Source organism: Mastacembelus armatus, chromosome 7 (assembly GCF_900324485.2).
Source record: "Mastacembelus armatus chromosome 7, fMasArm1.2, whole genome shotgun sequence".
NCBI classification, from domain to species: Eukaryota; Metazoa; Chordata; class Actinopteri; order Synbranchiformes; family Mastacembelidae; genus Mastacembelus; species Mastacembelus armatus.
In genome coordinates, this window is record NC_046639.1 from 25,156,061 (window position 1) to 25,169,458 (window position 13,398).

At 41.0% G+C, this 13,398-nt stretch overlaps 1 protein-coding gene across 3 annotated transcripts; it reads right to left on the bottom strand.

Annotated features, from left to right (window-relative positions):
- Positions 1 to 93: 93 nt before the first annotated feature.
- l3mbtl1 (L3MBTL histone methyl-lysine binding protein 1) lies at positions 94 to 12,965 on the bottom strand. 3 transcript variants are annotated; one of them, XM_026333511.1, is made up of 22 exons: positions 12,815 to 12,965; positions 11,426 to 11,624; positions 10,691 to 10,878; positions 9,420 to 9,549; positions 8,746 to 8,908; positions 8,508 to 8,646; positions 8,251 to 8,299; positions 7,900 to 7,988; positions 7,322 to 7,426; positions 7,024 to 7,159; positions 6,425 to 6,516; positions 5,760 to 5,911; positions 5,069 to 5,145; positions 4,638 to 4,723; positions 4,200 to 4,310; positions 3,826 to 3,991; positions 3,432 to 3,534; positions 3,087 to 3,275; positions 2,954 to 3,003; positions 2,345 to 2,502; positions 2,180 to 2,242; positions 94 to 1,711 (listed from the first exon to the last, which is right to left on the bottom strand). In XM_026333511.1, exons 2-22 carry the CDS (start codon positions 11,592 to 11,594, stop codon positions 1,577 to 1,579), a joined length of 2,550 nt encoding a protein of 849 aa, XP_026189296.1. In that variant the 5' UTR covers positions 11,595 to 11,624; positions 12,815 to 12,965; the 3' UTR covers positions 94 to 1,576. The 3 variants fall into 3 exon arrangements, with proteins under 3 accessions (XP_026189296.1, XP_026189293.1, XP_026189294.1); XM_026333508.1 differs by having other exon boundaries at positions 3,850 to 3,991; positions 11,426 to 12,922; XM_026333509.1 differs by lacking the exon at positions 2,180 to 2,242 and having other exon boundaries at positions 11,426 to 12,922.
- Between the last annotated feature and the right edge of the window lie 433 nt (positions 12,966 to 13,398).

Here is a 13,398-nt window from a genome sequence, read left to right on the forward strand (position 1 = left end):
GAACGCACTCTGAATGGAGTTTCCATCACATGTAAACCACAGAGAGCTGCTAGATAGCAAGTTCATATTTATAGTGTGGATTTTTGCACTCTCTAGTGACCAAGTGTGGGAGTCAATGTGTAAAATCCTTTTGGTTTTCACAGTTGTGCTAAAATACCAATGCAAAGTGTCCTATTACTCTATTAAGAATTCAAAAAAATCTAACTTAAAAAAGGTTTAAAAAATTTAGATCTTTTGCATATAAAGATAAAAACTCAAAATACTGTGTTCTTTCTCTTCTCTAACTCAGGCTCTAGTTCAGAGACTCTTGCATCATTTTATACTACAGGCGCAGTGATAAAAGTTTGGTGTGGAGAATTTAGAGGCACTAAGCACAAATGACGAGTATTTCAGAATAATCAGGAAACAGAGAGTGAGGTCGGTATTTTCTCTCATCTACAACAAACCTAAAACTTTTTCCAACAAAGCAGCTTATTGATTTAATTCCCATTGTATTCCATATTTAAATTAGTCTGATAACTAAAAGAGCTGCAATATTAAGTATTACTGAATACAGTACTTCTGTCTCACCTTTCATTATTGCACGAAACCTGAAGCTTGCAGCTTCACTGACCAACCTCACCTACTGCATTTACTCTTTACTATTTTGACCATGTTCCTCGTGCCGTTTGTCCATTTTCTTCCTTCATAACCAACCTTCATATTTCTTAGTCAGTACAACCAGTGGTTCTCTATTTTCCCTACTTTATTGAGTTCACCTGCCATATTAGGGCCTTTTGCAATGACAGGTTAGTCAGAACCTAAGTACAGTATTTGGTCATGTCACCCTGTGTTTTTTCTCCTTTTTGTTTCTCCGCTTTGTTTTTATTTTTGAGTTAACCTTTGGCAAGTTGTGAGTAGGGCATCAATGTGAACTCGGACAGGAAGGGAAGGTACCAATTTGGGTCAATGGCTGTGAGGGTCACCCGGATGTCGATGCTGGTCAGAAGAAGAGTAAACACAAGCAGGTAACGCAACATTTCCATTCTAGTTTAGTGCACGTTCTCTAGTCTGATAGTCTGATGAGTTTTGCACAATACGAGCTGCTTTTTTCCAATTGTCAGCCTTATAATTTAAATTCATCATAAAACTGGTGGCTGGAATGTTCTAAAAAGTAAATAAAGTTTTAGCCAAACATACACTAGACTGACAAATCTGTAATATACGTGAAACACTGCCAGTAGTGTTTGGGGGTTTGGTAATGATCTAACTCAGATACTGAACCAAACATATCAGTTGTAAAAACTTCAAGTGTTCCCCTTCAGTTGCCTCGGCCTCCATCTTTCCACCCTTCACACCAATTTGTCCATCATCTTTATCACAATTTTCCATTTCTCTCAAAAATAAATGTACTTTCCTTTTTCTTGCAACGTCTCGTCTCGAGCTTAACCCTCACCGCCCCCCTCCCCGCCCTCCCTCTCTCTGATGGGAACAGGACATCAAACACATGAAGGGGTCAGGGTCTGTTCCCTGCACAGAATGGATTTGGCACATGATGATCGGCGGGCATGATGCCCCCTGGTGAATAAAGGCGGGATCACTTAAGTCCCTCGTCTGTGCTCTTGAACATGAGAATGGCGTTGGAGATCTTGAGGGCGGGGCCAAGCTTAATGCTCATGATCTTCACAATGTCAGTCTGGGTCAGCAGCAGGAAGGCCTCCCCATCAATCATCTGGAGAGACACAGACACAACAGGGGTGATGGAACTGGTCCTGGAGGTAGAAGTCAAGAAAAGGTGGGTTTTGTCTGCCATGGGTATCCATGGAGAGGTCGACAAAATAACAGAAATACCTCCCGAACCAGTTTAAATGAACCTATTGGATAGACAGAGGTATGAAACTCTGCTCTGCCCAATGGCCAAATATGATGCGCTTACAATAATTTTTGCAAAAGTTACAAAATGGTCTGACTTCGTGATAACGCAAATAAAAGAAAAATTCTGATCATATGTGCCAACATAGGACAGTGTCATCAGCAAAGAAGCACACTGAAAAGATCCAGGTCACTAGAAGTGAATCAATGATATCTTGAGTGAATGCCCTAACAGACTGTGGTTTAGTACTGTAAAGTGTTTTAATGTGTCATGTGATCATTACATGAATGAACCTAAAATGTATTCACAAAGAGTCAGAGGTCTAACCTCTTCTTTAAAGAGACGAGCCTGCTCTTCACAGCCGATTAGATTCTGGACAAACCTGAAGACCTGCAGCACACACACATCGGATTTCAAATAATAACAGTTTGAGAAATTAGAAAAAATGAAGAACATAAATAAGCATGAAGGTCAGCGACAACATTCACTCACCTCTTCAACGCTCCACGCCGCCACCTGGCTGGCATGAATGCCCTGAACGCCGGGCAGCAGCTTGCAGTGCTGCTCCCAGCACAGAGACAGGGTCCTGTCTGACTGGGTGCTCAGAGCCGACATGAAGAGCGACGGATACACACCCTCTGAGGACATGTCTGAAGACCCACACAAAACATGTAAAAACACAAAATATTTCATCAGAATATTTTATCGCAGAAGAAACGGAACAGCTGGAATCAACAGACTAATTTGACAGCTCCAGTCTGGTGACTCTCTGTGTGGGAGAGTGTTGCTCATCTGCACATCACCTCACATGCATTTTGCAATTTAACTATTTTGATTACAATAAAATCTCAATTTCCACAAATGAGGTGTTGCTGCCAAACTGTGCTCCATCTTGGGATAGATATTTACACTGTACATGCGAAAGACAAAAAACTTTTAGTTCTTTCATGCAAAAAAAGGTTTTAAGCTTGGTAGACTGACACTTTGCTCTCACAGAAAAGCTACCGGCTCAGAAAGAGGTCGGCCTGTGTCTGTTTACAGATGCAATTTTTCTGAAGCTCAGTGGTCTCACAGATAGAATTGTTCATTTAGAAAACTCACTCTGATAGTCTCTCTGCTGGTTTTTCCTGTATTTGGGAGGACGACCAATCCTGAAAACAGGGGAAAAGATAAATGTGAAACAAAATCAAACCTGTACACATAGAGCCCCACACACAGACAGACACACCTTTACCTGCCCCGGTAGTGGGTCTTCTTGGTCCTCTGGCCAAAGAAGAGGTTCCTCTTACACTCTGAGTCTGACAGGTCGGCCTTCAGCCTGCCCTGGTTACGCTCAGCCAATGGGCAGCCAGATATGCAGTGATGAGCAGTGAAACGACCGGTCACATGGCCTGAACCATCACAACCAGGAGTTGGACACTTCCTGATTCAAAGACACAGGCCCTTTTAAACCACCAAATCAAAATCTGTCCCCAGTATAACAGGCATAACAGATATATGTGTGTGTTCCGAATGATGGGCCCTGCTGAATAAAGCCTCGTTTAAAGGACATGAGGATACAGATGAGTGCAGTACTGACCTGTTGTGAAAGCTGTACTTGTTGGTTCTGGGGTGACTGATGGGTTTACAGGGAACAGAGGAGGGGTGGGTGGACTGGCCTGTAGCAGGAGGATCCCTCACACCTACAAATGTATAAATATAAACAGGTCAACCCTCATATTTGGGAGATTATGTATGCATGTGAATGACAAACCGTCTTTTTCACAGCAGCAGATATTTTGACAAGAAGGTCATATTAACAATCATTAGCTTTTTATTTCTACCTGACATGTCAAAATATGAATATAAATATATAAATATCAAATAACATGATGAAATCAATAAGCAAAAATAAACAGATCAAACTGACAGAACTATTTTAACTTGGAAATGACTTGAATTACAGAATTTAAGTACAAAAATAAAATACAAACAGAGAGACGTGCTGTGGTTGCTACCATGAGGCTGCTGGGTTTTGGAGTCTCGTGGGGGAACTTTTAGTGGGTGACCGGTCGCCTCACACCAGCCTGCTGGATGAATGTCGGGGTGATCTGAATCCATCCATTCATCATAGACATGACTCCAGCCATCGTAATGGACCTGAAGGAAAAAATGTCAGCGCTAACTCCAGTGGATATATTAGAACCTTTAGCACCACGACCCAACTGACAGGTACACTAAGTTAATGGTGTTATGGCCCTGAGGGAGCTGGAGGAACATTTTAAACCCTATTACACACGTACACGTGATGATGATGTTCATGACCTCAGACATTTAGTACTGAAACGTACAGGACACAGACTATTACCTTAATGCGGTGAGTCTCAACGTCCTCCACTGTGGCCACTCTGATCAGACCGGGGCTTCGCTTGTCCACGGCCTCCAGTTTCATCTGAGTCTGGAAGCTGTGGGGAGCCCGCTGGAGACGAGGCAGACGGGAAAACAACCTTCAGCTGATATGTTCATTTTACCAACAATACATATCAATCAAACTTTAAGTAAACCACTGGCTTTACTGTCAGCACCGTGCACCTACTGCAGGATTCTCAACTGTCTATCAGCTGACTCTGTTTTTTAAATTCACTCTAACACTTTGAATCATGTGATTCTGTCACTGTCGTTTTCTGCTGTTTCCTGTTTGCTCATTGCACAGAAACAAACTACAGATAAACTAGAGGCCTAAGTGTAATAATTAAATCATTCTGTGAATTAAAACCAAAGCAGGACGTTTGTTCTTTGTTCTCACCACTTTAAAGGCATCAGCTGACACCGCCTTGGCGCCAGTCTCCTCCAGGTAGCAAGACCAAGAGAACCGGGCCTGGTCTGGGTAATCTGATGCAGCAAGAAATAAATTCATATCAGCCAGTGAATCCAGTCGCTACACACCACTTTGCATATCGTTACCTGGCTCCTTCACAGGCTGCCCAGTATTATTCTTATCTGTAATCTGTCCTAATGTTTGTGATTATGTTAAAGTGCCTGTTGTAAGACCTATTCAAATATCACACTCACATGTAAACAATCAGTGTGTGTTGAATATTTGCCTGAATCAGGGTGTAATAGATATGAAGGTAACATGAAGACATGTTAAAGTGTATGGAGGATAACTGGGCAGACTCTACGAATGTGAAAATGATTAAATCAATGATTAACAGCATTAGAATTAACAGTGGTCACCTTGGGGGGGTGTTAGGGGCAGGTTCCTCTCTTGGCACCAGCCAATAGGGTGAATGTACGGACTACTGGAATCACACCTGCATATTTTAAAAGCCAACAAGAGTGACACCATGTGTTTAGGTTAGAGTTTACAGATCAATATCAATGCTGCTAGTTCCACTGTAAAGAAAAAATAAAACCTGGCTGTGCAAAAAAAAGACTTGGCTTTATTTTAAACATCATGTTCAGGAACTGGTTTTCAAGCTGCCAACCTTTACTGCGGATCTAGTAGATACAGATCTAGCAGCAGTTCTATACTAACACTGAATCAAGTGACTATACTCACTGGTGACTTTACTGGGTGACTCTACATGTTTGCATCTGACAGCTGTCTGGCTCTAACAGCTCCACAACACCCACATTCTCTAATTAGACAACATTAAGTGAAAACACCTGAGTGAGAAGACCAGAGGTGTGTACAGCCTTTAGCTTAAACAAACACAAAATCTGAGCTTTCAGGAGTCAGAACAAGTTTAAGAAAACATCAGTGAGATGCTTTAATAATGCAGGTTACCTTTCTCTTGAGGGTGAGAACTTTTAGAGGATACAATCTACATTTAGCCTCGGCGTCTACACAGTATCACATTAATTCCAGATGTTTTCTTCTATCATTTCTAAGAGCCCATGTATCAAGAAAGAATCTGAGGCTCACCAGTAGTCGTATGTATCATCCCAGTTATCAAAATGAACCAGGAAGCGGTCATCCACCACGTCAGTGACAGTTGCTACACAGATGAGGGAGGGATTCATACGGTCGACGGCCTCCAGCTTCATTCCTATCTCAAAATCACACTTCACATCGATCTGAACGGAAAACAAAAAACTACAAATGAAATGGCTGATGCAAATAAGCAGAGACAGAAGGACTAGAGAAATAGCTAATGAATCATATAAAAGCAACTTTTATATTATTGTGTGATTTAATTGTTTCAGAATTTTTCATTTAATTCACTATTAACAACAACAGCAAACTGCTGGTAATATTAAAGCTGCATTACGCTGTTAGCATTACGCACAAAGGAGCAGGTGCGGGTCCACATCAATCCAAACAAGCATTAACGTTTTTCAACCTTCTCATATAAATATAAGCAGATGAGATATTAGATACACTTGACAAACCAATGCAGGTATATATGTGGGAACATCATCATCATTCATATTTTGGTCTTTAATGGTTATCGCATCTGTTCAAAGTTAAAATCTTTTCTAAGACAGACAGTAAAACATTAAAAATGAACTTCATTATTATTAGTGGAGTTGTGTCCAAAAAATCCACCACCTCATCTACCATATATGATAGTGGATAGTGGGAGTTACCCTCCCAGGACTGGCGAAAACTTCTTTGGGAGCCACTTGTGCTTTAGTCATTCTCAGGTAGTTGGTCCAGGTGAACTCTTCCTCTTTACAGCCTAGACAAACGACAGAAATACAGAAAATTAACAACATTTATGGCAACACTCAAGTTTTTCAAGGAAATTTTAAAACTTATTTGCGTTTTATTCCAGGAATTAGATGCCTCTCTAATATCTGTGCCGTGCATGTGCCAAGAAAAAGTTAGCTTAGCATAAAGACTGGCAGCAGCTAGCCTGGCTCTGTCCAAATGTAACAAAATCCACCTACCAGCAGAAACACAGTGCATCACTTGCAACTGGTTTTTCAACAGACAAAAAAAAAAACTAAATGTAATGTGGTAATAGAGAGTTTTCCAGGATCTGATAGGTGTATCTCTGTTGTTCTGTCTGGACAGAACCAGGCAGGTAGAGTGGCATCAGACTCATGCAACTCTCAGCAGAGAAAAATGAGCATATTTTCTTTAAAGCTGTAGATTTCTGTAAGAACAAGCTACATGAAGAACATGTTATGTCGCTCTGAGCTCTGTGGTCCTTCAAGGTGCCCACAGTGTTGTCACCTCTGACCTTTGGGAGTGTGCAGTTTGTGCCCTGTGCTCTCACACCAGCCTGCAGGGTGGACGTCGGGGGAGTTGGCATTCACCCAGAAGTCGTGGCAGTCGGAGTAGCCGTCAAAATGGAGCCTCAGCCGGTAACCACAGACCTGGATGATGACACGATGAGAGAGAGGATCAGAGAGAAAGCAGGTACGAGCTGAACTCCTCTTGCCTGTAAAGCAGTCTGAGAGTGAACGGCAATTTTTAATCCTAAATGATCAGCCTGGCCATTAAGATCCATCGACCATGTTAATGGACGTCTGGCTCACCTCAGCCACAGTGAGAACAAAGTACATGGACGGATGCTGCGGGTCGATGCCTTCCAGCTTCATTCCCTGTTTAAAGCCGTTCTTCACGGTCGGCACTCTCTGGGACTGGACACATGGGATAAAAGAGCAAATATTTCAGTACCAAAACGCGGAGATTAATCCAAAATGAAGTGAAAAGCAATTACCCTTGTGGGGAATTTAGATCAGCTCAAATAACGAAAAAGAAAGATAAGACCTCAACAAATGGACTAGTGGAGATTACAGCATCTTTGTTAGGGAGATACATTAAAATGAAATCAATCCCTGAATGTAACATTATGTACAAAATAAAAAGATGAATATGTGCTTTTGGCTGTATACATTATTTTCTTCCATGTAAATTTAGATTCCTCATTTCCCCCCATGAGAACCCTGTATTATTTTTCACTAAGGGTAAGAGTATAGTCACAGTCCTGTAAGGACAGCTGCAGTGGTAGTAAAAGAAGTAGTAAAAACTCATGGGTTTAATGGGTGAGCCTGTGTGAATGTAGCACCAGCTCAGGCTGAAACTACAGTCTGAATATTAAACTCTAACATACCTCTTGGAAAAGCTTATTGGGAGCAGCAACAGCTTTGGTTTCCTCCAGATACTGAACCCATGTCCACTGCTCTGTCTTACTGTCTCCAGCTTCACCAAAAATAACAATTAGTTCAGTTTATTTATACAATGTGCTCTGCAGCAAGATATTCTGGGAACAAGCTTGAACTGAAGAAAACACAAAGAGGAGAGACGACAGAAAATAAGTCAGGAAGTGGGAAGGAAACAAATTCCCCGAGAAGCTAATGTTGTGAGATCCCTGCTCCTTGCAAACAAGAGCTCAGAGAAGCACAAAAAAGGCAAAAAAGATGAGACCAACAAAAAAGACAGTGTACAAAATAATTCATCCAACCTCCTCTGATGTGTCTGCCATCTCCTTTAGAGTCGTCCATTTTCTCATCCTAAAAAAGTAATAGAAAGTACATGAGAGTTAAAAAACAACATTTTCTACTACATGCAAGGACCATTTCACCTTGGTCGATTTTATTCACCATGTCTTTTAAAATAAATATAAAATACTCATGAAATGTCATAAACACATCTGACTAAATTAATCAGGTCTGAGAGCATCTGGTTATCTCTCGATTATCCACAGGTAAGTGTTCCCACCGTGCCCTCTATGTCAGAGTCTTCCTCAGAAGGACTCAGGTACTCCTTCCTCTTCCTCTTCCTCATGGGTTTAAGGTGGTCAGGATTAAGGGAGGAGACCCTCCCGCCTGCTGGGACCTTCTCCACCCCAACACTCCTCCTGAGACACAGATAGTGTTTAAATACATCACCAGACTGAGGTCTGTTTCCTCACTTAAATATTACTGTGACATGTTTTTATGGTGTATGGTGAACACACTTGTCATTGATGGGCTCTCGGCGCAGCTCCTCTGTGTAAGTCCTCTGAGCTCTGGGATCATGGTTCTGTTGTCCCGGTCCAACCTGGACTTCAGGTTTGACTGGCACCAACCTCTCAGGCTCCACAGCTGCACTTCTCACAGAGCTGACAGAGGCCAACACATCTGAAATATGACAACATGTAAAAGGTTAACAGCTGCAGGTAGAGCCTGGTGATACAGTCTCAATGATAAAAACTCATCTTTTGTGCCTTTAATTAATTTTATTACTTTATTAGTTTCACATCAGTGCAGTTACCATAACAATATTTATGGTCTGTACTGTTTTAGACTATTTCCACATGAATATGAATCTGCAGCATTCCTGCACCATTCTCCTCACTCATCATCAGCAGCTCTCCTGCAGATTATTAATGCTGGTACCTGGTTAATCAAGTAAGTAACAAGCATAGCACCTGCAATTATTTTTTTATTTTGCATCATACAAATGCTTTATTGATAAAATGCATGCTAAAATATCAGCGATGGGAGTGTGGTGCATCTAAAACCACAGCAAAGTGGCATTTAGTTTTGGGTCAGCCACTGAAATTGGCAGCTGCTGGTTTGAAGATGTTTTCACTGTTGTGTGTGCAAAGTGAAGATGTTTCACTAAACTGCAGTGTTTCATGTTTCTTACCTGGCTTGTCTGCCGGAGCACTTTCTGCGTCAACAGATCGCCCAGACGTTCCTGCTGCTGGTTCAGCTGTACTGCTAGTGGTCCCTGGGGCGATCAGTGTGCTCAGTGTGCCTACGTCACTCACACAAAACTACCCAGACACACAGACACACACAAACACACACACACACAAACACACACATATGCGTCAGTGGATTCGTCTGTCAAAATGTGATGTCGTACCATGTTGATACAACCCGTTTTTTTTCCTTCTCAAAACCATCAGATACAAAAAAACAGTTAGTTTAGTTTTAGTTTAGTTTGTTTAGTCTAATTTACTCTTACACGCACTACAGAAATAAACGTGATAATCTGCATCTTTCCAGAGTGTAGTACGATATTATTCTCATTAGCACATTCCCTCGTAATGAAAGAAAATGTGCATCACATTTAATGTTTGGCTGCTTTATTGTGGTAGTTACAGTTTCAAGTTGTTTGTTGTTAATGCGGGAAAATGCTTGGATCATCTAAAAAGGGAATGTGTGGGAGGTCAGATTAAAACCTGTCTTTAGAGGATCTCGGATGTGGTTTTTATGAGTTTAAAGGTTTCTGATTATCATCCAATTACCCAGCACACATGCAATGTGTACATACAAATACATTTTACATACAATACTATATCGGAGCAGAGTCCTGACACCATTTAAGGGTTGTATCATATTTTCATATCTTTTTATTTGTAGATATTTTTAATTAGTTGACTAAATGTTTAATCAATAAGTTCTCATTGTATCTCACTGAAAAGACAAAAAAGACAACACGTTTAAACTGGTGATTGATATGTTTACATAATAAATGACTTATGTAACAATTATCAGATTAGTTTTCAGGTAATGCACTAATGAATGATGATAGATAAATATTATGTATTTCAGCATGGATCAATTTTCTAAACTACATTTTAATTGGGGAATCATGAATGTTTATCTGCTCTCTGACATTTTACTGATGTGTACCTCTTGTTATCTTGCTGAGGTTGAACTTACGAACTGACGTTTCCAACCAGAGTGTGATGTGAGTTAATTGCTGCTGTAGGAATAAGATCAATTAGACTTTACCAAGTGAGGCACTGGGACGATCTATAAAGCTCTTCAAGGAGAAAACAAACAAGTGAAAAAAAAAAGGTTAACATCTTTTCTAAAGAAGATGCTGTGATGGATGAGTTGCTTGTTTAGCTGCTACACCTAGAAGAACAATACAAACACAGGTTGATGCCAGAAACATCACTTCACCTTGAGGTTGCTGCTGGGCAGGATGGCCATCCCCTCCTTCCACTCCAGCACATGGACAATGCTACAAGCCCCGCCCACCTGTGCTGTCAGTGTGGGCGTGGTCATCTCATTTGCTCTTCCTGCTTTACCTGGGTCGCCCACGGCAACAGCTGGAGTCACCTCCACCTTCTGATGAGCGGGAGCAGGAGCTGAGGGAAGAGACGCCATCAGATGTAATAACTTCCTCACTGAGCGCAGCATAATTCATTCGCCATGACATGACCTATATTACCCACAGTGCACTACAAAATATGCTGACAATCTGTCAGTTGCATAGTTTCTTTAAATGTCTTTTTCCTAAAGTTCTAAACCCCAATAATATTCACTTTACTATTTCAGTTGCCAAAGAAAAGGAGGCAGGAAAAAAAAAACAGAAACTTTTTCATTTTTTTCTTGAAAGATAATGAAAATTACTAAATAATCAAAATCAAAATATTTGCAGATTTTTTTTTTTGTATCAAGCAACTAATCAATAAACTCTATGACAAGAAATTTTCCAGATGCCGTATCTGACATATCTCATTAACCAGCCTCCGTGTCTCCAGATGTGCCCTACCTCAGGCTCTAGGTTATGACTGACATACCACTTGAACCCACTAAAAGCAAACAATACTATACTATACTATGTGATTTTATTAAGATAATAATTAGAAAGATACTTGGTTGGTATTTAAAGATACACAAGCATGTGCTCACCTGGTAGGAGCAGAGTGGTGGTGGTGGTGTGGGGCTGGGGGCGAGCTTTCTTTGCGACACCATCACTCCCACAGATGAGGACGGCCTCGGTGGGGGACGAAGAGGACGGGTCCAAAGTGGTACGATCAGGGTCTTTGGGTGGAGCCTCCATGTTCACTTTGGCACTCATAACGGGGTCCCTGTCCCTTACTCCGGAGCGCTGAAAAGGAAAGTGTGAGGGACAATACAAAGCAAAGCCTAACAAGGTAACAGCTTAACAGTATTAACAGGCTGTGTTAAGACCTAGACCATTTCAAACTGTCCTGGATGAGTGATCCCTGCTCTGTTACTATTCCCAAGAACTTTCTCCATTAAAGTTTGTTTAGTGGAATAATTAAGGGCCAACATATAGAGGATGCTGCAAAAGCCTACATTAATAAAACTGACTTTACTCCAAATCTCCACTAGAGGTATAATAGATGAAGAGTCCTGCAACACTCAAAATGTTATTTATCTGCTTTTGCAGCACTTCTGTCTGTAAAGGGCATTAACACAGGAGAGCACCCACAAAGGGAAAACTAAGGTCTGAGCACATTCAGGTGCTTTAATTACATCTGAACACACAGGAACATTACATGGCACCACCATCATTCCATACTGGACACTTTCTTAGCTGTGAAAGCGATAATCCACAACAGGAGGTCTTGATTTTTTTACTTAGATTTGCACTTAAAGTTAGAAAAATAAAAAAATAGTTCCATTTTAAAGAACAACAGCAGAACTGAGACGCTTTCCTCCATCAACAGCCACGACCCCCGTGTGACTTTTTTATCAGCCATCCATTACCTAAAATAAAAAGCAGTGACGGTGACACACCAATGTTTACGCACAAGTCCACACACGCACAAAACTACAGCATTTCACTTAAAATGGCGGAGGATGTGAAATCCTTGAGGCAAAAAAAAAAATAAAAAAATGTATAAAAGCAGTGTGTTAAATCCGCTGAAAACCCAGCTGAGTGAAATATTAACCCTGTCACCCATTCCGCCAACATCTCAAATGAATGAGCAACATTTTCACCTCACAACAACGAAAAGCACGTTGGATATTTTACTAACCTCGGCGCCAGAGCTTCTACTATCTAAAAGTATTAAACTCGATTAGGTTAATTAAAGACGCGTCTTGACCGAATCGGTATTTTTAAGATGAAAAGCTTTGTGGCTGATTATATCCGCCAAACGCTAAAACGCTTTACGTCGCCAAATTAAAAAAATAATACTGACATTTGTTCCCTGTAAAAAAACGGTTGCGGGTAAAAGACGCTCGCGTTTGCTCCGATTTGAGGAAGATTATAAATGTGAAATAAATTCGCGTTTGCGGATCATTTGGTGAAACTGAAATTTGGCTTACCAGCTTTGATCTCCTGCGGCTCCGGGGCTCCGACTGCGCATGCGCCAGTACAGTCACTGCTCGCTGACTGTAATGTGGTGCCAAAAGACTTGAGAGCAACCGCTCCACTTTCAGTAATGGTCGATATGTGAAAATAATGTAGTGCACTATCGATCACACTGGAGACCATTCAACAGCCGCCCCGTCGCCTTTCACCTCAACCATAAATAAACTGCTTCTGTGCTCCTGCAAAAAAAACCAACAAAAAAACACCGATGCTGCACGTTTTTCCAAAGTATTCATAATAAACGAGCATTTATTATATAATTAGTAAGATATAGGTCATGTCGATACCGCAGTCAAGGGTTTCCTGACACAAAACAACACCAGGCGGTGATATATTTTTTAATTAAGACTTTTAATTGAACATATAATAAAAAAGGACATGTGATAGATCTCATTTGCATGAAGAAAAAAAAAAACGGAACTCCACAAGATGGAGAGGGGCCATGTTCACTAAGTCTGATGATGCTCATGTTATAAACCCACAAGCAGACCCTGCAGAAATTTGATGGATGCACAGTACAAAAAAACTCCAGAACTAG